This window comes from Protopterus annectens, chromosome 7.part0, assembly GCF_019279795.1.
Source record: "Protopterus annectens isolate FY-2018-M chromosome 7.part0, PAN1.0, whole genome shotgun sequence".
Lineage (NCBI taxonomy): Eukaryota > Metazoa > Chordata > Ceratodontiformes > Protopteridae > Protopterus > Protopterus annectens.
This window is the reverse complement of record NC_056739.1, coordinates 1,052,878,561-1,052,899,009: the sequence shown is the minus strand read 5'-3', so window position 1 is coordinate 1,052,899,009 and position 20,449 is coordinate 1,052,878,561. Positions and strand designations below refer to the sequence as shown.

At 41.9% G+C, this 20,449-nt stretch overlaps 1 protein-coding gene across 6 annotated transcripts in view; it reads left to right on the top strand.

Annotated features, from left to right (window-relative positions):
• The window catches only part of LOC122806846 (cyclin-dependent kinase 17-like), a 2,140,137-nt gene that overhangs the window by 1,773,286 nt on the left and 346,402 nt on the right, over positions 1-20,449 (top strand). For all 6 annotated transcript variants that reach the window (XM_044077605.1, XM_044077600.1, XM_044077601.1 and 3 more), the window contains one exon: positions 11,519-11,616. In XM_044077605.1, coding sequence (XP_043933540.1) covers positions 11,519-11,616 — 98 coding nt within the window. The remainder of the gene's footprint in view (positions 1-11,518; positions 11,617-20,449) is intronic.

Genomic DNA, 20,449 nt, shown 5'->3' with positions numbered 1-20,449 from the left:
ACCATGATCTGCTGTAATAGTTAATATTCCTAACAAACTGCTTAGTCATTTCACTTGTACATGCCTCCACCTAATATTTCTGGGATGCATGCATACATTATCATGTATGGTCCATCCAGGCTTCTATGCGCAGTCTAGCTTGATAGTTTAAGTAACTTATGCATTCAGAACTCTAAACACGCATTTTGAGTGTATATATAAGTGCCTTCAAGTTGAAATTGACTCATGATGATGCTATGGGTAGACCCCATAGGGTTCTCATGGCAAGTTACGGAAGTAGATTACCTGACCTTTCTTCCACACACATACTACTACTGCTGCCTCAGGTCTACCAGGTGGTAATCCTGCATCTTAACCTCTGTGGTATTAGGCTAGGTAAATTGTTAATCACTATGTAATCCAATGTATATACTGTCTGTTTATTTTAACTGTGGAGCTTTTCTCCCCGGGCCTCCGCTGAAAATGGACCTACGTCCAGTCGGACACTCCTGGTCAACAAATTTAAATAAATAAATAGAGATTTTGAGTGTGCTGGTCTGAATTTAAGATTCTTGTGTCCATTAATGTTCATTTCTATTGAGAGCCCTTTTGTGATCAGCAAGGGTGAGGAGGACATGTTCCTTTTTGGATATCTTTTGGTGATAGCTTTACTTGTCTTTGCCTAACCGTAGTTAAAAGGTTTTTATTTATATGATTTTGTTTGGCTAAAGACTGAGGCATTAGAGTCCTAAATGAAAAAGAAAAGATGATGGATGAGGAGGTATGAAGGATTGTTGCAATGGGCTGTTAGGATGCAGGAGTGATGGCTGCAGAACAATTCAGTAAATGGGGTAGTAATAGACAAGAGAATAGTCGGGGTGAAATATGGGCACAAATTATATTCAGGTATTTTTGTGAAGGAAAGAGAATTAACAGAAGGGTGTTACAGAAAGCGATGTGGGGCTAGACGTTTGAGAATTTGTAGGATAGACAGAGATATTACATTAAGGTATGATGTCTGTCTAAGTTGTTAAGACAGAGTGGTAGAGTAAGAACTTATGGCAGGTGTACAGGGTTACATATGGTAAAGTGACCAACAAGGTGGCAGAGAAGAAGCTTTGGGAAGTCTGGTGTAGGATCTAGTTGGCTAGCTTATTGTGCTAAGTTAGCATTATCACTTGGTGAGCTGCTAATGTAGGAAGGAGCCTGGAAGTTAAAAGCATAGTAACCCGCCTTCTACCACAAGCAGTATTTTCAGTGCACAGTGGTGAAGATGTCCTTCAAGGATGCATCTGCAGTCCTTACAAATGGGTAGTCCTGTCGTCAGGCAGCCCTTCGGTCGACCGGATTCCAAAGACTGGGTCTGGCTTCGGCTGGTGTCGCGCTTCACCCGACGTCATAGCTGCAGTTCTTCGGGTATAAAGGCATCAGCCGACGCCATTTTCCTCAGTCTTTCTTGCCGCGTGGCGCCCGAAGCAGAAGCTGTTCGCAAGTGCCGGTCGGTCAGAACCAGAGATTACTACTACCGAATACTACTTCAAGGACTTCTAAAAAGCTAAGTACCCCGTTGGGGACTCTTTCTTGCCTCAGCCGATGTCAGAAAAAGTGAATAACTGTTTAACTTGTGGGAGACAAATACCTCATAAAGATTTCCACTCTTACTGCTTACCTTGTTTAGGCCCAGACCACGACGTAGCAGCTTGTCTAGCCTGTGCTTCTTTTAACCGACGGACGCTTAGACGTCGGTCGGAATTTGCAGAGCAGTTTTTCGGCTCTGATTTTGCTTATATCATGCTGTCGGATCCTCCGACTTCACAAATAACGTAGGGAAAAGGACCGACACTCGCGGTCTGCGGTTTCGGCCGAAACCACGGTTAAGCCAACCACGAGTGTCTCAGTTTCTGCTGAAACCGAGCAAGCGGTTCTTCCCCCAGCCGAAAACATGCCTTCTACCGAGGCCTCTTTTAACCTGGTGGAATCGGCTTCTGAAATCCAACCTGCAGTTGCGGTTTCTCAGGAATTATCAGACACTATTCCCTTGGATATTTCAACCCCTGCACATGGAGCTGCTAGGCCTCCTGCAACCATGTCTATTAAGGCCTTTGCCAGGGCTAAAGCAGCTAAAGCTTCAAAAACTGTGCCTGTCAAGCCCCCCTCTCACAGGCCCAGCACCAGTTCCCATATGCTTTCTTTGGCAGAGGATCTCATTTCTTTAATTCGTGGATCCCAGCCTCATCCAGACAGGACCACTCATCCTCCTCCAGAGAAGAGGCCTAGAGCAGAGCCCCCAGAGCCAGTATCCACAGATGATTCCTCTGATGACTCAGAACATACAGACCCTCCTGAGGCTCCTTATTCCCCTTACGAAGACTCTGATGCTGAAGAGTCCATACCTTCAGCCTCTCCACCTGAGGAATTTTCCTTTGGGGAAACCTTGCATGCTATGAGGGAACAATTTCAGTGGCAGGGCCAAGATTTCTCAGACTCCAGAAAAAGGCTTAGAACCTTTCTACATTTGCCACAGCATAGGCCTTTAGCTATACCTCCTGTTCTTTCTGTTGTAGATGATGCATTTAATGATGCTCGCACCACTCCTGATTCATTACCTCCGGCCCCTGCTAAGCCCGATAGGTTCTACAGGGTCCCGGACACTCATCACCATTTATACAAGGCTCCTTTTGCAGATTCAGAGACTATCTCCCAGGGCCCTAAGGCTGTAGCAACTACATCTGCTAAAAAACCCCTCCCCTCTGAAAGGGAATCCAGGTCCTTAGAGAGATGGGGTAAAAAAGTTTACACTTCTGCTACTCTGTCAGCTAGAGCTTTGAACTGTCAATTTCATATGATTCAATATCAAGAGTTTATGCTAGACCAATTAACTAAAAAGCTGTCCTCTGAAGAATCTTTAGATAAGAAATATGTTCAGGAAATGGTACATAACATACAGCAGGTTAGTAACCATTCTTTAAAATGTGGCTATGATGCACTGGAGGCTTCCTTTAGATCAGCCATGACTGGCACAGTTATCAGGAGACATGCATGGTTGAAAGAGCAGGCATTACCAGACCATGTCAAATCAAAGCTTTTAGATGCACCCATGGACAAGGTCAATTTATTTGGTTCTCCTGCACAGCAGGTACTGAAAAAGATGGAAGAGAAGGCGAAATCTGTGCAAACAGTGAAAGATTTCTTACAGGTTCAACCTCCAAGGTTTAGCAGGAACTGGCCCTCCAAGAATTGGTCCTTTCCGGACTCCTCTAAGACACAGAGAGGCAGGAATAGGCGTTCAAGAGGCAGAAACCAATCCAGGGGTGCCTACAGGGACGCCAGTGGCAGGGTAACAACCAGCGAGGCACAGACGCAGCCACCACCACTACAACAACACAATCACAGTGACTTGGCTGTGGCACCGCCTACCAGGGAACAACTGGAAGCACCCTTAGGCGGAAAGCTAACCTTATTTTCAAAGAACTGGCATTGCATCACAAGGGAAAAATGGATTTTGCAAACTATAGACCAAGGTTACAGGTTCCATTTCCATACTCTACCAGGAAAGAGAGGAATGCCAAACCTACCACCTACTCAAAGGGCAGAAGCTCTAAAGCAAATTTCTCAATTATTAAGAATGAGAGCTGTGGAAAAGGTACCATCTATGGAACAAGGAAAGGGATTTTACTCCAGACTCTTCCTGGTACCAAGAAAAGAGAGCAAATGGAGGCCTATTCTCGACCTGTCCGCTTTAAACACATTCCTCATTGTTCCAAAATTCAAAATGCTGACCCTACAGCAGCTTCTTCCCATGCTGGGCAAGGAGTCTTGGCTGGTAACTCTAGATCTCAAGGAGGCATACCTGCACATCCCCATACGACCAAATTGCAGAAGATACCTCAGATTTCTTGCAGGATCAGAACATTATCAATTCTCAGCATTGCCCTTTGGCTTATCTACTGCCCAGAGTGTTCACGAAATGCCTGGCATCAGTAATTGCTCATTGCAGACTTCAGGGAATCCAAATTTACCCCTACCTGGACGACTGCCTGATACAAGCGGACAACAAAAGCAAGCTAACAGAAGACTTACAAAGAGTCATTTACCTGCTGCAAGCCCTGGGATATACAGTCAATATAAAAAAGTCAAGGCTGATTCCATCCCAAAGAATAACCTTTCTGGGTGCAGAGCTGGACACATCAAAACAAATGGCATTCCTAACTGCAGAAAAGAAAGAGCAACTATCTCTACTTCTTGGCATTAACAAAGCAGAACCATCTAACTGCAAGAAAAGTACTGCAAGCCCTAGGCTTCATGGCATCCTGCATAATTCTGGTCCCTCATGCCAGACTGCATATGAGAAAGCTACAGTGGTACCTAAAGAATTTGTGGTCTCAACACAAGCACAGCCTAGAAACCAAAATTCCAATAATCCCATGCCTGAAGCAAGAGTTCCTATGGTGGGCTCAGGCCTGTCAATCAAACACAGGATTGCCCTTCTGCAACAGTCAACCAAGCCAAACCATCACGACAGACGCCTCAGACCTCGGTTGGGGCACACATGCTGGACAAGTGCATACAAGGCTTATGGACTCAAGACCAGCTGCGCCTGCACATAAATCTAAAGGAAATGCTGGCAGTAAAATTGGCAATCCAGTCATTCAGACCATTTCTCCAAGAAGGTCAGTTGATGATAAGGACAGACAACACCACAGTTATGTGGTACATCAACAAACAGGGAGGCACACATTCATACCCTCTATGCCGGCTGGCACTGGACCTATGGGATGTGGCTCTGAGCTACAACATTCAGTTACAAGCAATTTTGTACCGGAAAAGAAAACATTCTAGCAGACATATTAAGCAGAACTACCACGGATGCCCACGAATGGATGCTGCATCCGGACATCTTCAAAGCCATCACAAGAGAATGGGGAGTACCACAAATAGACTTATTTGCATCCCCACTCAATCACCAGCTAAAGAAATTCTGCACAAGGACGTACCACCCACTTGCTTGGAAGGTGGACTCCCTATCTTTCAGTTGGAAAAACCTGACAGCATACGCATTCCCACCACTTCCTTTGATGCACAAGGTGCTTTTGACGATCAAAGAGGAACGTCCAAGGATCATTCTGATAGCTCCAGACTGGCCAAGGCAATATTGGTACCCATTACTGAGGAGCATGTCCCGGGAACAAATATGGGCACTACCCCTGATCCCATTGCTGTTAACACAGAACAACTACAACATCCTGCATCCAAACCTGAAAACTCTGCAGCTAACTGCCTGGAACATTACATAAGAACAATTAACCCAAATTTATCCCAAAGGGTTAAAGACATAATCCTTGAGGCTCGTAGACCTTCAACAAGAAAGAATTATGCAGCAAAATGGAAAAGATATCTCATTTGGAGTACTGCAAAGGGAGAAGATGTGGCACTGGTAAACATAGCCAACATCCTGGAGTACTTGGCAGAGCTCTTCCATACAGGCCTGTCCTATTCTTCCATCAAGATACATGCATCAGCTATTTCAGCAGAATACAGCTTGGATCCTCCTGTCTTCTCACATCCTCTGCTCAGGCAGTTTCTGAGAGGAATTAAAAATGTAAAACCTCCCAGGAAACCACCATTGCCAGCATGGGACTTGAACTTTGTGCTAGAAAAAGTGACACTTCCCCCTTTCGAACCAGTAGCAACAGCAGAATTACAATACTTATCCTGGAAGACTGCTTTCCTGCTGGCAATCACCTCAGCAAGAAGGGTCTCTGAACTACAGGCATTAATGGCAGTGCAACCCTTCCTGATCTTCCATCAAGATAGAGTGTCCATGAGAACAAATCCTACATTTATGCCTAAGGTGGTATCCAGAGTGTCTTTAAATCAGGCTATCCACCTACCTACATTCTTCCCCAACCCACAGAACAGGGGAGAAAGACTGTTGCATACCTTGGATGTACATAGACAATTACGCTACTACCTGGACAGGACCAAGTCCAATAGAATAACTGACCAGCTTCTGGTAGCATATGCAACAGGAAAGGAAGGAAAACCAATTTCAAAACAGACAATCTCCAAATGGATAGGAAATTGCATTAGATTTTGTTACTCCTACCATGGAAAGAAAACTCCAGAAAACATCAGGCCTCACTCCACAAGGGCTACAGCCACTACCACAGCTTTCTTACGAGGAGTGGCTACCAAGGACATTATAGAGGCTGCTACTTGGACCTCCGTGCATACATTTGCCAAGCATTACAATTTACCTTTATACTCTAGATCCCGAGCAGGTTTTGCCACTGCTGATTTGCAAGGGATCCTAACTACACCATAATCTCTCCTTTTTTCCTCCTCCCCTAGTTTAGCTATGGTATTCTACCCATTTGTAAGGACTGCAGATGCATCCTTGAAGGACATAGTACAGTTTTGTGCCTACCATAAATGTAGATGTCCGATAGGAATGCATCTGCAGTCAGGATTACCCACCACCTTCCCCTCTGTGGTACTCCTAGGGTATTTGCCATCCTTCAGCTAGCTTGGGGGGGATCTATTATGGTGTATTTGTTTGTATATATGTACATACATGCTTATTTTATGTGTTTGCTCTCTACTATTTGGAAACATTGGCATTTATCCAAATTTAGCCATCCAAGAGGGCACCTGGCATCTGGGGCAAGAAACACTGAGGAAAATGGCGTCGGCTGATGCCTTTATACCCGAAGAACTGCAGCTATGACGTCGGGTGAAGCGCGACACCAGCCGAAGCCAGACCCAGACTTTGGAATCCGGCCGACCGAAGGGCTGCCTGACGACAGGACTACCCATTTGTAAGGACTGCAGATGCATTCCTATCGGACATCTACATTTATGGTAGGTACAAAACTGTACTTTCCGAGTCTTACCTGGCACATTGCACATAGTTTAACTAATAGAAGAATCTTATTACCTTAAGAGAAGGCGTTTGATATTGTACCACATGCTAATGTAAATTAAATTGATCCTTCTGGGTTATTTGCCTCAGAGTGAGATGCTGCATGATGGTTTAGTGTCATACTTGTTTACTTAAATATCTCTATTTTTATTCCTGCAAAAATGTTAATTCGGTACTGTTATCACAACCACATTCTGAACAGGGCAAACAGCTCATTTCCAAGCCATTTAATTTTCTCTCTCTGTAATTGTTTTAGTTTTGAAACAACGTTTTATTTGAAGGATGCTTCAAAGTCAGAGAGAGAAAACTAAACAGGATGGTTTTACATTAGCCAAGGATCGGGACTGTCTGATGTCGTTCTTAACATCACAGGGTGAAGCACAGACCATTAACATCGCGGTTACTTTGACAGCAGAAACATTATCTGACAGGCCTGAAAGGTCACTATCATACCTCTCAACTGTCTATATTATTGCAGAATGTCCAGATTTATGCCTCATATTTTTGGTCTGTTCCTCTTAAAAGTTTTGTTTTTCTGGCAAATCAGTGTGGAATGATGTCACTAAATAATGACATACATTTGTGTTTTAGACTTTATTTCCTCCAGAAAAATGCATAACACAAGTCCTGTTATTCTAGCAACCTTCTAAGAGGCCCTTTGTTCACTACATATCTCAGCAGGAGTACGGCTTGGAAATGAGCCATTTGCCCTGTTCGGAATGTGATTGCGATAATGCATAATTCTTTGCATCAATTATACAGTTTTACTGTTTAATCTTCCTGCAGTTTTTCTTGACCCCATGTATACAGGGTGTCAAACTCAACTTTGTTTTTCATTTCATTTTGTATAATTTTATTTGCGGGTTGATCACAAAAAATACTTTAGGCAAACGTTGTGCCGGATGTCCACACATATTGTAATAGTAAAAAAATATAGCATATAAACAAAAATGTTAGGTGCCATTCAGTAGGAGATGCATGCACTCATCTTACGTTTGAAGACATTTGCAGTTCATAGAATGCAAAGTATACTTAAACGAGCAAAAGAAAAAGAATACTTTGTAGCATTTGGTGTGATTGCACTTGTGAGTTAAACTCCTAAGGCACAGTTGAATATTGATTGCACAGTATAGTAACATATTATAGCAACAAATCATATGGGCATTAAAGTCAAAGATACATAGCTGTGAGCTTCACTGTAACATGCATTATGGTAGTAATACATTGTAGAGGCATTCTAATCATTTAAAGATGATGGCAGAAGTTAGAAGAGTGTGCACCAGGAGGCAGTAAGGATTGTAAATAATATGAAGAATAAGGAATTAATTGGGTGTGAAGAAGTGAATAGACAGGAGGTTCAGCAGAACTGAGTCATAAGCATAGCCATTGATACAGAGAGGGTGCAGGTAGGGTTTAGAAGAGCTTCAGCTGTTAATGAGAATGTAGTTTACTAGCAGTTATGCTTAATCCTTATAGTTTTATTCATGTTCTCTCAAGCTTTGTGTTTCAGTATTTGTGTTTAGTAGCAAAGTGAAGCTGCTTGGCACTGAATACCTTCTGGTGTAATAAATAGTGCAGAAAGGAATATTCCATTATCTAAGAAGCCAGAATAGTTTTTCATAGTGCAGTATGAGGTGTTTTTGCATTGCAGAGTGTACACCTAAAACAAGCTATTGTACCCGTTGTCAAGTGAGATGCACATTCTCCTTTTAACAGCAACAGCAGATGTAACATTCCCAATATTCAAATATTTGCTCAAGTTGCAGATTCAGTGCAGAACTAAAACTTTGCATAAGGAAGATGGAAGTTTAATTGTCACCCCAATTTAAATAATGGAAGAATCTTATTACCATAAGAGAAGGCATTTGATATCATACCATATGTTAATATAAACTAAACTGATCCTTCTGTAGTTGGGTGAATAGCAAATTGTTTGATAGACAGAGCTCGCATAATAAAGGTGGCAGGTACATCCTCAGAGCAGGAAGGTAACTGGAGTTTCTCAGAGATTTACACGAGGACCTCTGCTGTTCAGCATATACTTTTTTGATTTCCAAATCAAAAATGTGCAAGTCTGTTTAACCAAGCTGGTGGATGATTATAAACTGGTTGTCCTCTAACGTCGTCCTGACACGCAGAAACTGCAGTTACAACATAAATGTATTAATAGCTGTGCACAGCAAAAAGTTAAAAACTAAATGCAGAAAAGTGCAATATTGTCACATTTGGTAAACAATCCCCCCGCCCACCCAGCTTTATATGGTAGACAGCACCCCACTCCAAAATAAAAATATTAAGAGACCTTGTAACATGGGTAAGTATTTCTGTCTCCTTTGATTATCCTGGACAGAGGAAGTCAGTAAATCACACCTATAAATCATATTTGTCGGTCACACGCCTAGGCTTTTAAGGCCCCAAGTGGTCATTAGGTTCATAGGTGTATAATAGGCTATGGGGCAACAGTGGTTAGGAAATTGATTGCAAAGGGCATCTCCTCTAGATCCAAGAAATTCCTTATCCCTCTATATTCCACACTGATCAGGCCATAATAGAATACAGTGCCCCATTTCAATCTGTCCTCAACCCCTTTTTCCCATTTTGCACGTGGGGTCAGGGTGTCAGTTCAACAGTGACAATCATCTTGAGCCAAGGTTTACACCGCCGGGTGGCTAGCCCTGCCACGGTAGTTCATCCATACTACTCAGTCGTAAACACAGACACACACACACACCTGCAGCCAATTTAGAGTGTCAAATCCACTGACTGCGTGTCTTTGGAATGTGGGAGGAAACCGGACCACCTAGAGGAAACTCACTCAACTGCAGAGAGGACATGCAGACTCCACACAGAAGGCAACCCAGCTAAGAATTGAACTGGAGAACTTCTTGCTTTGAGGTGACAATGCTTTTTCCTCTAAATTACTGGAAACCATCTCTTGTACCAAAGCTGAAGCTTGTACTGCTTTTTGCTGAACAGCTGCAGTATTCTTTCCGATCGTTGTTTTCTCTTCACCTTTTCTGTTCGATTATCTTTTAGGTTCTCTAAATTTCTTCTTCTTTGCTGGCATCCAGACAGTGTACTTACTAATCAGTAACTGAATTTAACTCAAGCTGGCAGAATTACTAGCTCTTATTTCTCAGTTTCTTTTTCCACACTTGGACAGCTGATATTGAGCTACCAGAAGAGGCTTGGAGGCTCTTTCTCTTAAATTCAGTGTCCTATAGACTCCTGTGGGGCAATCTTTTTATTGCTGTTATTGATCACATGATGATTACCTGTTCTCTGGAATAAACTTCCACCCCGATTTAAATAATATGAGATATTTTCCTTTAAAAAGAATTAGACAGTTGGATGGATATTCACAAATTCACCTCTGACTTAACTGGCCAGTCGGTCCTTGGGAAAAAAAAGAGGTGAATTTACATGGGTGGGTACTGGTGAGGCATAAATGGCCACATGGTCTAGTTGTCCTATATTTTCTATGATTCTATAAAAAGTTGGATATGTAAAGTTGTAAGGAATTGACTATGCTGGTTTGATAAGACTGAAATGTGCAGAAGGCCCATTCACTGACAGCAATGAAACATTTTGCACTTTGAGCAGTTAGCAGAGGACCCATAAGATTTAAGTAAATTGCGATGGAGTATAGTGCCATTAATCCTGAACAAGTATACTTTGTACTAAACTCTGTGTGTAAGTAGGGGGCCGCCTTTGTTCTAAGGGAGAGGGTATGATAGGGCTATTGTATTGAAATGAAGTCTATGCTTAAGCTAGGGCCGCTGTAGTTCTGAGTGTGCAGGATCCATTATAGTTCAGTGTTCTCAAGCCTAGGCATCAGCAGGAGGCCATCCTATTTCTAAGGGAGTAGGTCTGTTATAGCTGCTGAGTGAAGACTACAAGTTATGGGCCTCCCCAGATCTAATTGAGTAGTATCTGTTGTAGTTGCAGAGTATACTAAACTCTTGAATAAGCAGGGACCTTTCCAGTTCAAAGGGTTGATTGACAGTTTTTTGGGTAGATATAAATCACTAATGCATCGTAACACATCCCACAATGTTCTAAGTACATAATGCCTATTGCCTACAGGAGGGAGAGGGAAGCTCTTTCTCAGTACGCCTCAATGAATGAATGGAACAATTGCATTTGTGCATTTATTACTGTTCAGTCTAATTGTAACATTTTCCTTTTTCTCCACAGGAGTGTAGGTTGTATATTTTTTGAATTTACAGAGCAAAAGAATTTACAGAGCAAAAGATCATCATTTGCAGTGCTTTTCTTTAGTTCACTAGGTCAAAATAAGGAGAACCTGTACACAAGTGACATTTCACAGTGTATCTTAAACTGTGTGGTTGTGTGTGCATTGATGTCAATTAAACTGTTTCTGCTGTTGCAGTTTGTAAAATGTATTAAGTGTTTTGCTACATTTCGGTGTTGTGTAATTTATGTTAAAACAGGTTTACATGTTTGATTGTTGTTTGGGCAGTATTTATAGCATCTTGTCTACAGAGGGAGAGGGAAGCTCTTTCTCAGTACTGCCTCAATGAATGAATGGAACAATTGCATTTGTGCATTTATTACTGTTCAGTCTAATTGTAACATTTTCCTTTTTCTCCACAGGGGTGTAGGTTGTATATTTTTTGAAATGGCAACAGGACGGCCGCTTTTCCCTGGTTCAACAGTAGAAGATCAGTTGCATTTAATATTTAAGATTTTAGGTAAGGATGATATGAATAACAGTCTCTTTCCCTCCAGACACATAAATTTAAGATATGTTTTGTGATTAGTCTTTGGAAGGGCACTTGTTGCTGTACAATGTACTGAAAATTAAAGTAGTAGAAATTAAATTCCTGACTAGCTGAAGATTACTTCAGAAATATGTCCTCATGTTTGTAGGCTATGTTTAAGTAGGGTTTCCTTTACACTCACTTCCCAGTTCACTTTGTTATATTGACATACTTTGGCATTTTCATGACTGTATTTTTTAAGGTCAGTCATTATCTTTTTCTGTCAGGGTTAATGTTTTCATTTTAATTACAGTTTTAAGTGTTTGCATTGTATTCTCTCCATGTATTTTATAGGTCCCTTGTTTTGAGATAGTCTGATCAGACCACTTATATCAGAAGTTCTTATATTGAAGTCAAGGACACTTGCAAGTCATGCATACTTTTTCTGACCCACTGTACTAGCTCTGTGCATTGTGCTGTTTCCTGCCACATCAATCCCACCATGAGGCTACTGTTCATCATGTTAGAAGCCCATCTTCTGGAAGTGAAGGAGCAAGTATGAGTTATTTGTTCACTTTTTCAAATATCCACTGTGAGGTCTTTGTGCTCTTCATAGATGTCCTTCTATTCCCTTGTTGCGGTATTCATAACCCCACCCAGGCAACACAAACATCCGGCCAGTATACCAAAGACTTGAACTACTGCAAGATATGTGCAACTTTGTACATAGAACAGTCAAGCAACGTCTGTAAAAGTGACATCTGCACGTATCATCCTCAGAATTTCTCTGCCGCCAGTCCAAACGACAGCTTCCAGCCGTCCGTCTGATTGCTGAAAGTTTTTCTTCAAATCAGGTAAGTGCTCCATTAGGGAAAAACCGGCCGCCAGTCCAAACGACAGCTTCCAGCCGTCCGTCTGATTGCTGAAAGTTTTTCTTCAAATCAGGTAAGTGCCCCATTAGGGAAAAACCTTTTCACGCTTTTGCTAATGCATGCTTGTTAGAGGTTAATGTCATCCAAGCATGACCAGTGTCTTTTTTTGTCTGGGGTCCAATCATTATTACAACGCCTGTGCCATCTGTCAAGCGTTCATCCCTAAAACACACTGCAGTCATCTGTCCACCCTTGATATATGCCTTGAAAATCAGAGAATAAAGCAACTAGTGCTAGGTATGGAAGGTACTACAGGTCGGTCAGGTGAGCTGCCGAAGAAAAAAGTGAAAAAGGTAAGGCCTGAATCTTTGGCTGCACCTCTGATCCCGGACATCCCTCTCTAGGCCAGTAAATGGCCCAGAGGTGCATACGGTGTTGGGTCCTCTTCCTCCTTCAGTGGGTACTGATCTAGAAGCTGCTGGTAAGGCTTCCTACAGCACATCTGCAGAGGTATCTCAGACATCCAGTTTGGATGGTAAGGTGGAACTGTGGCTCGCTCCTTGTAACATTCCTCATAGTACCTTTCCTGCCCCTTCCGTTGAGGTTTTGCTGACGTCCGAAACGGAGCCCAGGCCTACGGTCTACATTGACCCTTCCTTCCCAGTCTAGGTAGGTCTTCCTTTCAACAGGATACACAAACAAAAATATGTCTGTCTCAGTCAGAAGCCTTCCTCAGACTGGCTAATGTATAAGGATTTTGAATGCCTTCCTGGCACTTAGGCCTTCCACCTTGCAACCTCCTACTCCAGCATGTCCTATATCCCCTCCTCTATCTGCTGAACTAGAGGCCTCTGAGGAAGATGAATCCTCTTCAGATGAATGCCCGGCTTACTCCATTCAAATTGACTGTCCTCTGGAATATGCCTCCCTTGAAGTGGATTCTAATGATGGGGATTCTCCACAAGAAGCTATTACTTTGGAGAAACTATCTCCAAAATGAGGGACTATTTCAAGTGGGAAAGCTGACAAGTCTCAGAGGTATAAAAGAGGTATTATGACCTCTTACAGATGGACTGCCCTGCTCCTTCAAACATCCCACCTATTTTGCCAGCTTTTCAAGATGCCTTTCTTGCAGCATCTAAAAAGCCTGATTCACAACCTCCTGCCCTCAAAAGGCCAGACAGGGTTCCTGAGGACAATAGTTACCTGTACAAATGTCCTCTGGCAGACCCAGCTGTGATCTCTGACTGCTGATAAAACTACCAAATTACTGCCTTCCACCAACATCCTCCCCTCCAGATAAGGACAGTAAAATGATGGAGAGAATTGGGACGAAGGTCTACACCTCTTCCACACTGGCTTTTAGGGCCATTAGTTATCAGATACAGATGTCCAAGTATGTTCTGGCCCTACTTTCACAGGCCTCCAAATCCCCCTTTCCCATGCCTTTGTCATTTCCTTTCAAATTAGACAAGCATCACCACAGACAAATGGGTCCTGTCTACTGTGCAAGGAAGTTACTATGTGACTGGAAACCACTCCTCACTTCATAGGGATTCCACAACCCCCCAAAGGACCAGACACACCTTTTCCCTCAAGTCATTCAAGACTTGCAAGCACAATTTTTTTTGTTTAATTTTGTAAGGAGGAATACCCGTGCACTTTCCAACAACACAAGAAAGGCACACGCAGCAGACTCCTCCTAGGTCTCCACCATCCGCAGCTCAAAAAGTCCCCTTTTCCAGGCAAGCCTGTGACTACCTGGCAACTTTCTCAGAAATCCCCCTTTCCCATGCCTTTGTCATTTCCTTTCAAATTAGACAAGCATTACCACAGACAAATGGGTCCTGTCTACTGTACAAGGAAGTTGCTATGTGACGGGAAACCACTCCTCCCTTCATAGGGATTCCACAACCCCCCAAAGGACCAGACCCACCTTTTCCCTCAAGCATTACCACAGACAAATGGGTCCTGTCTACTGTACAAGGAAGTTGCTATGTGACGGGAAACCACTCCTCCCTTCATAGGGATTCCACAACCCCCCAAAGGACCAGACCCACCTTTTCCCTCAAGTCATTCAAGACTTGCAAGCACAATTTTTATTTAGCATTTGTTGACCAGGAAAGTCCGACTTGGACAGAGCCTATTTTCAGCCGAGGCCTGGGGAGAAATGCTCCAAACGCATGTCTTTGGAATGTGGGAGGAAACCGAAGTACACAGAGGAAACCCACGCGAACGCGGGGAGGACATGCAGACTCTATACAGAAGGCACCCCAGCCAAGAATCAAACCAGCGAACCTCTTGCTGTGAGGCGACAACGTTAACCGCTGCACCACTGTGCCGCCCACAAGGAACCATGCAGAAGTTTCCCACTTTGCAAAGAGGAAAAGGGCTCTATTTCAGAATATTTTTAGTTCCCAGGAATGATGGCCATTGGAGACCAATTTTAGACTTGTCCCAACTCTGTTTATTCCTTCAAGTACCCACCTTCAGGATGCTCATTCTGCAAACTCTGTCCCACTCTTGTTACCACAGGCTTACCTGATTTCCTTAGACATAAGGAATGCATACCTTCTCATTCCTATCCACCCTCTATTCAGGCAATTTTTATGTTTTTCTGTTTCTTCCTATCATTTTCAGTTCTGTGCTATGCCTTTTGGACTCTCTACAGCACCAAGGGTACTTACAAAGAGTGTGGCTCCTGTCATTGCCTTTTGCAGACTCCAGAGAATTGTCTTCTACTTTTACCTGGACGACCTGATCATTCAAGCAGAACATTCAGTCACATTGCAACAGAACCTTCAAACCATCATCTCCTTGCTCCTCAGTCTGGGATTCACCCTCAACTACAGCAAGTCTTCTCTTACTCCCACTCAGGACCGGTCTCTAAACAGACTGTTTCAACTTGGATCTCAAAGGTAAATTCCTTTTGCTCGCTCTGTCAGGGAAAAACTCTTTCTTCCTCTGTTAAGGTCCATTTGACTAGAGCAGTGGCTTCCTCTGGAGCCTTCTTTAAAGGTCTGGACACTGCTTCTGTCCTAGAAGCAGCTACTTGGTTCTCTGTCCATACCGTTACAAAACACTAGAAATTGGATTCTATTTCCAGATCCAGGGCAGGATTTGCTAGAGCAATTCTGCGTGGCCTTGTATAGACTTCTTGTGCTCCTACCTCCCTTTCTCACTCATGATCTTTGGTATTCTCCCTCGTGTTATGAATACTGCAACATGGGAATAGAATGACATAAAATAGTTGTGTAAAGTCTTACCATACCCATAGGTGTCCTTCTCTTCCATGTTGCAGTATTCTATCCCACCCTCCTTCCTCCTTGGTTCATGCTCTTCCTTGGATATTCCTTTAGATATTCCTGTTGCCTCTTATCCTTGGACTGGTGTTCTGACTGAGGCATTCATTTCTGAGTTGGTATGTGCAAACGTCACTTTTATAGCCAATGCTCAGCTGTTCTAGTTGCATGTACCTTGCAGTAACTTAAGTCTTTGGTATACTGGCTGGACGTTTGAGTCGCCTAGGTGGGAATCTCTCTCATGTTATGAATACTGCAACAAGGAAATGAAGGCTATCTATGATTATGGTAAGATTTTACACAACTATTCTTTATCATTCCAATAATTTTTCATTGGGGAAGCACAAACTTAAGCAGTTAAAAGTAGCAAGAGAAGTTTCCATTCTACATTTAATTTGTTAATTGTGTTCATGCTGAGGGAGACTCTCCTTCCTGTTCTGATAGCTTATTACTATAGCTCCTGCCCAAGTGCTTCTATTTGGTAACAGCAGTTCAGGCTCCTAGGCTGATGTTTCATTAATTCAAGCTTCAGACTCTACTCTCCACAGAAATATCTTTTAAACAGTCATGCTAATCTGTGGTGGCAAGGATTTCAGTGTAGTAATAGTATGAAAAGCACCTGCATTCCTCCTCTTAAAAATTAGTAAGGAGCTTGGGGATGGTTCTGCAGACGACCACATGCTATATGCTGATCTGTGTACAAGTGAACTTGGAGTCACAAGTGGGATCAGATTTCATTCTGTTAGACTTTTTTGAGTAGAGATTATGGTGAGGCCATTAACCAAACTTTCCAACCAAATTACCTTTAGGTAATTGTCGCAGTCTTCCAAATACAGTCCTAGTCGGGCTGTCTAGCAGAAGAGATGTCTTAAGTAACATCCGTGAAAACCCATCTTCTTATCTAGGTTGTTTTATTGTATGTTATGTCACTACTGAATTAATTTTGACAATGTACTGAGCAGATGTTTGTCACCCAGAGAAACTAGATTTTTGATTACTGGAAAAAGGTGAACAGGTGTGAAGCACCTTAGTGTCAGCAATGCCATGAGCTGACTAGGACCATTCCCAAGAAGATGGAGCAGGTGAAGAGCAGCTTAGGGAGCCCTAGATTTTCTAATTTTGTCTGTGCATATATGTCTGTATGCGTGGAAGAAATATTTATGTGCAAGAATGATTAAATTCTCGGCAACACTTAATTTGGTTGCTGTTTCATTGATAGACAGTAATTAACAATTTGTTCATTGAATCTCACATAGAAACAGAAAAAACTATGCATTTTGCAAGAAGTGAGCTCCCCCACAATAACAGAAATAAGAGAAAACTTCCTTATCTCTGATATTCCCTCATCACCTCTCTTCAATGTGCCTCTGTTGGTTAATGATTGTTAATGAAATTTTACTTCTCAGTTTTGCATTGGCTCCCATGCCTTGAGAGAGGTGGTGATCCATAAACGGTTGTAATGTTGTATGGTGACTTCTCATTCCATTGACCATTGTTTTGTGTGTCAGTCTGTCAAACTGTTGTTGATCTGTTTGTGCTGCAGTAAACTTGCTGAGGTTCTGAGTATAGCACGCAGTGTTTCTTGTGGTTGTGCATCTGTGGAGTTAGCATGTAAAAGTAAGGGAGAGTAGAGGATGGATCCCCCTATGTAAATATAGGTTTCATTTTGTTGGTAGGACAGATGGTTCTTGTAGCTAGTTTGATGTTTTTCTGTGTTTTCTAAACCAGTTGGAAATGAAAGGATGTTAAGCTTGCATTTGCAGTAGTGTTTGCTTCTGTTTTAGCATTGGTTGGTCACTGCATAGTTGATGTTTTTATTGCTTACGTAATCTCAATATACATAACTGTATGTATGTGCATAATATATACACACACATATGCATACACATATATATGAGGGCATCACTGCAGGTGCTCTGAGTGTTTAGTGAAGGGTGCCAATGAGTATGGGTAGGACTGCTAGACGCATATCTTTAGGGTAGGTATAGAAAGTATTTGTGGGAATACCTAGTTTTGGGTTTGAAGGTGAACCATAGGATTTGAGGTTAGACTTCACTTGAGGAAATTACCTGTGGGTAACAGATTACCAGGTGGAGATAAGTGCTTTAATAAGGCAAGGCCCCTGATAATCAGGCCTTTGCTGTAATGAAATAAGCTGTAGAGGGTTTTGTCCTGAGAAGGAGGATGCACTATGGCTGGAATAGTTGTCTGTATCTTCAAGTTTTTAATGACTGCCAGTGGAAGTCCTGGATCAAAAAGAGGATGTAAAGCAAAGAGGAGCATTTAGCTCCACAAGTTTTTTTGAGAGACTTTATTTGGGCAAGAGATCTTGGTTTCACCATAAATTTGTTTCTAAAGACTTTATACCTCAGTTAAGCATTTTCCAAAAATGAGAGTTGAGAGCTAATTTTTTTTGTATTTTTTTTTTTGTGCAAAAGACTGTATTTTATCTGTACTATAACATGAACAGCTGAATTCATATACCTTTATGTTTGCTTATTAATTAACCTTAATTGAGAAAGCACAAAGTAGCACTGCATGTCAGCCAAAGGTCCCTTGAAGTGACTGTTTCCATAAACGTCTCTCCTGTTTTACTTACTGTTGCCACACCTGCCAAAAAGAACTTGTATCAAACTGTTTTTTTAAAAACCTTTATTGAATTATCACTTGTGACATATGCAAATTGACATTTATATAAAAGTAATCAAACTGTATTAACAAGTTCACATTTACAAACATTATACTTCACATATATTGCTATATATATCATATAACCTAAGCAGCATTACATAAATTTATTCAATTCCTGCCCCTTTTTTTAAACAAAAAACATCTTTATTAAACCATCACTTATGACACAGGCAATCATACATTTATATAAGTGAAAACAAACCACACCAATGCAGTCCTAGTTGCAAGCATTTTACATCACAAACCATACTGACACTTCCAGTTGCAAGCATTATATATCACTTATAATCTGCCCACTCATTTTCATTCAGACATTACATAGCTCATTTAAGTCCTGTCTTCTTTTAAACCTCATTCTTCCCCTGTATGTATTGTTCCCACAATCAGGGCCGGTGTTAGCATTTTGAGGGTCCACAACAAATATCAAGTTGGGGGCCCCCTGGGCACTTCCAGTCAAAGTATCACCCTGTCACTGCCACTTCTTCTATCCATCCTTTTTTCTCATACTGGAAACTTTTAGGAATAATACAAACAGACTGACCTGTATCTACAATGCTCTTACTTTACAACAAGCCTATGTACCACACTGTAATGGCCCATTTCATAAAGGGGCATTCACAGTTGCTGGCATTTATATGTAAGAATGATACATTACAACAACTCTATGTGCAGGGCTGGACTTAGGTGAAATGGAGCCTAGGCACTCCCTACTGTTTCAGCATTCCCCCCAACACACACACACACACACACACACACACACACACACACACACACACACACACACACACACATCCTCCAGTGCTCCCCTCTGTTTCTTCCCATCTTGGGTTCCCCACACCAGACACATTACTTTTTTATTCCATTTCTCACATTTTACAATTCTCTTTAGCTTTTCTAAGAAGCCATAACTTTATATATGCTCTGAAGTGCTTATTTATTTATTTATTTTTTTAATTTTTTACACAGCCTTTTTATCCAGTGATAGCTTGAACAGAAATTATGATTAAGGAAAGAAATTCACTGTTGCTGTTCAGCTTTAGTTTTCCTTGCATCCTTTCAACAAACCTTTCCTGACCAAGACAGCACAGTAATAACTATTTAGAAATAACTCAATTAAGCCGGTGCCCCCAGAAGCTATTGGGATTATTGATGCTCTAAGATGGATTCTAGAACATTTTCCAACCTTTTAATCCAACAGTGGCCTAAACAAAAGTCACGAGTAAGAAGTAGTATTCCAGTCTTATTTTTTATTTCAATGAAGACATAAGTTGTGCTCAAGCCTTAATATTCAAAGCTGACAAAATAGCAGCTCATAATAAACTAACAAGACAATTGTTGTGAGGATACACTGATCCTGTTTGGGAATACTGCCTGCCTCTCTGATCCCCAAAAAAGACAGTCACTGCAAATACATCTGGTGTTGGATTGGGATGAAAGCAGAGGTTCAAATGGTCATTGTCATGTATTTCAAGTGACTGCTGAAATGCATACACATGACATGCCTCACACTTCATCCCTAACCCTCAAAAGCAACCAACCTGTGTACATGCCTGATGTGTGATTGCAAGAAAAGTGGAAAAAAAAACAATACTGCTTGCAGTAATGTGTTCTGCTTTGTTGCTGCTAGAGAGTACACTCCCCCTACAGGAGCTAAAGTAACTTTCTTTGTACATGTCTGAGGTCTATAAGAAAAGTTAAGGAAACAATGACCACACAATTCCCCAGCTCCTACATAACCTACAGCAATTTTCTGTACATTCACATATGAGCAGGGTCGGTTTTAGAGTGAGTGCAAACTGAGATCAGAAGCCATTATCAGTTTTATCCCAACAGGGTCACATCACAGTCCAGTTCAGGTTAAAGAGTGTAATCAGAAAATTAAAGCATGTTTTCTCATCATTTTTCCTCAACCAGAAACCGCTTTTGTGGTTCCCCCACAGAGTCAAGGATGAATAAGGC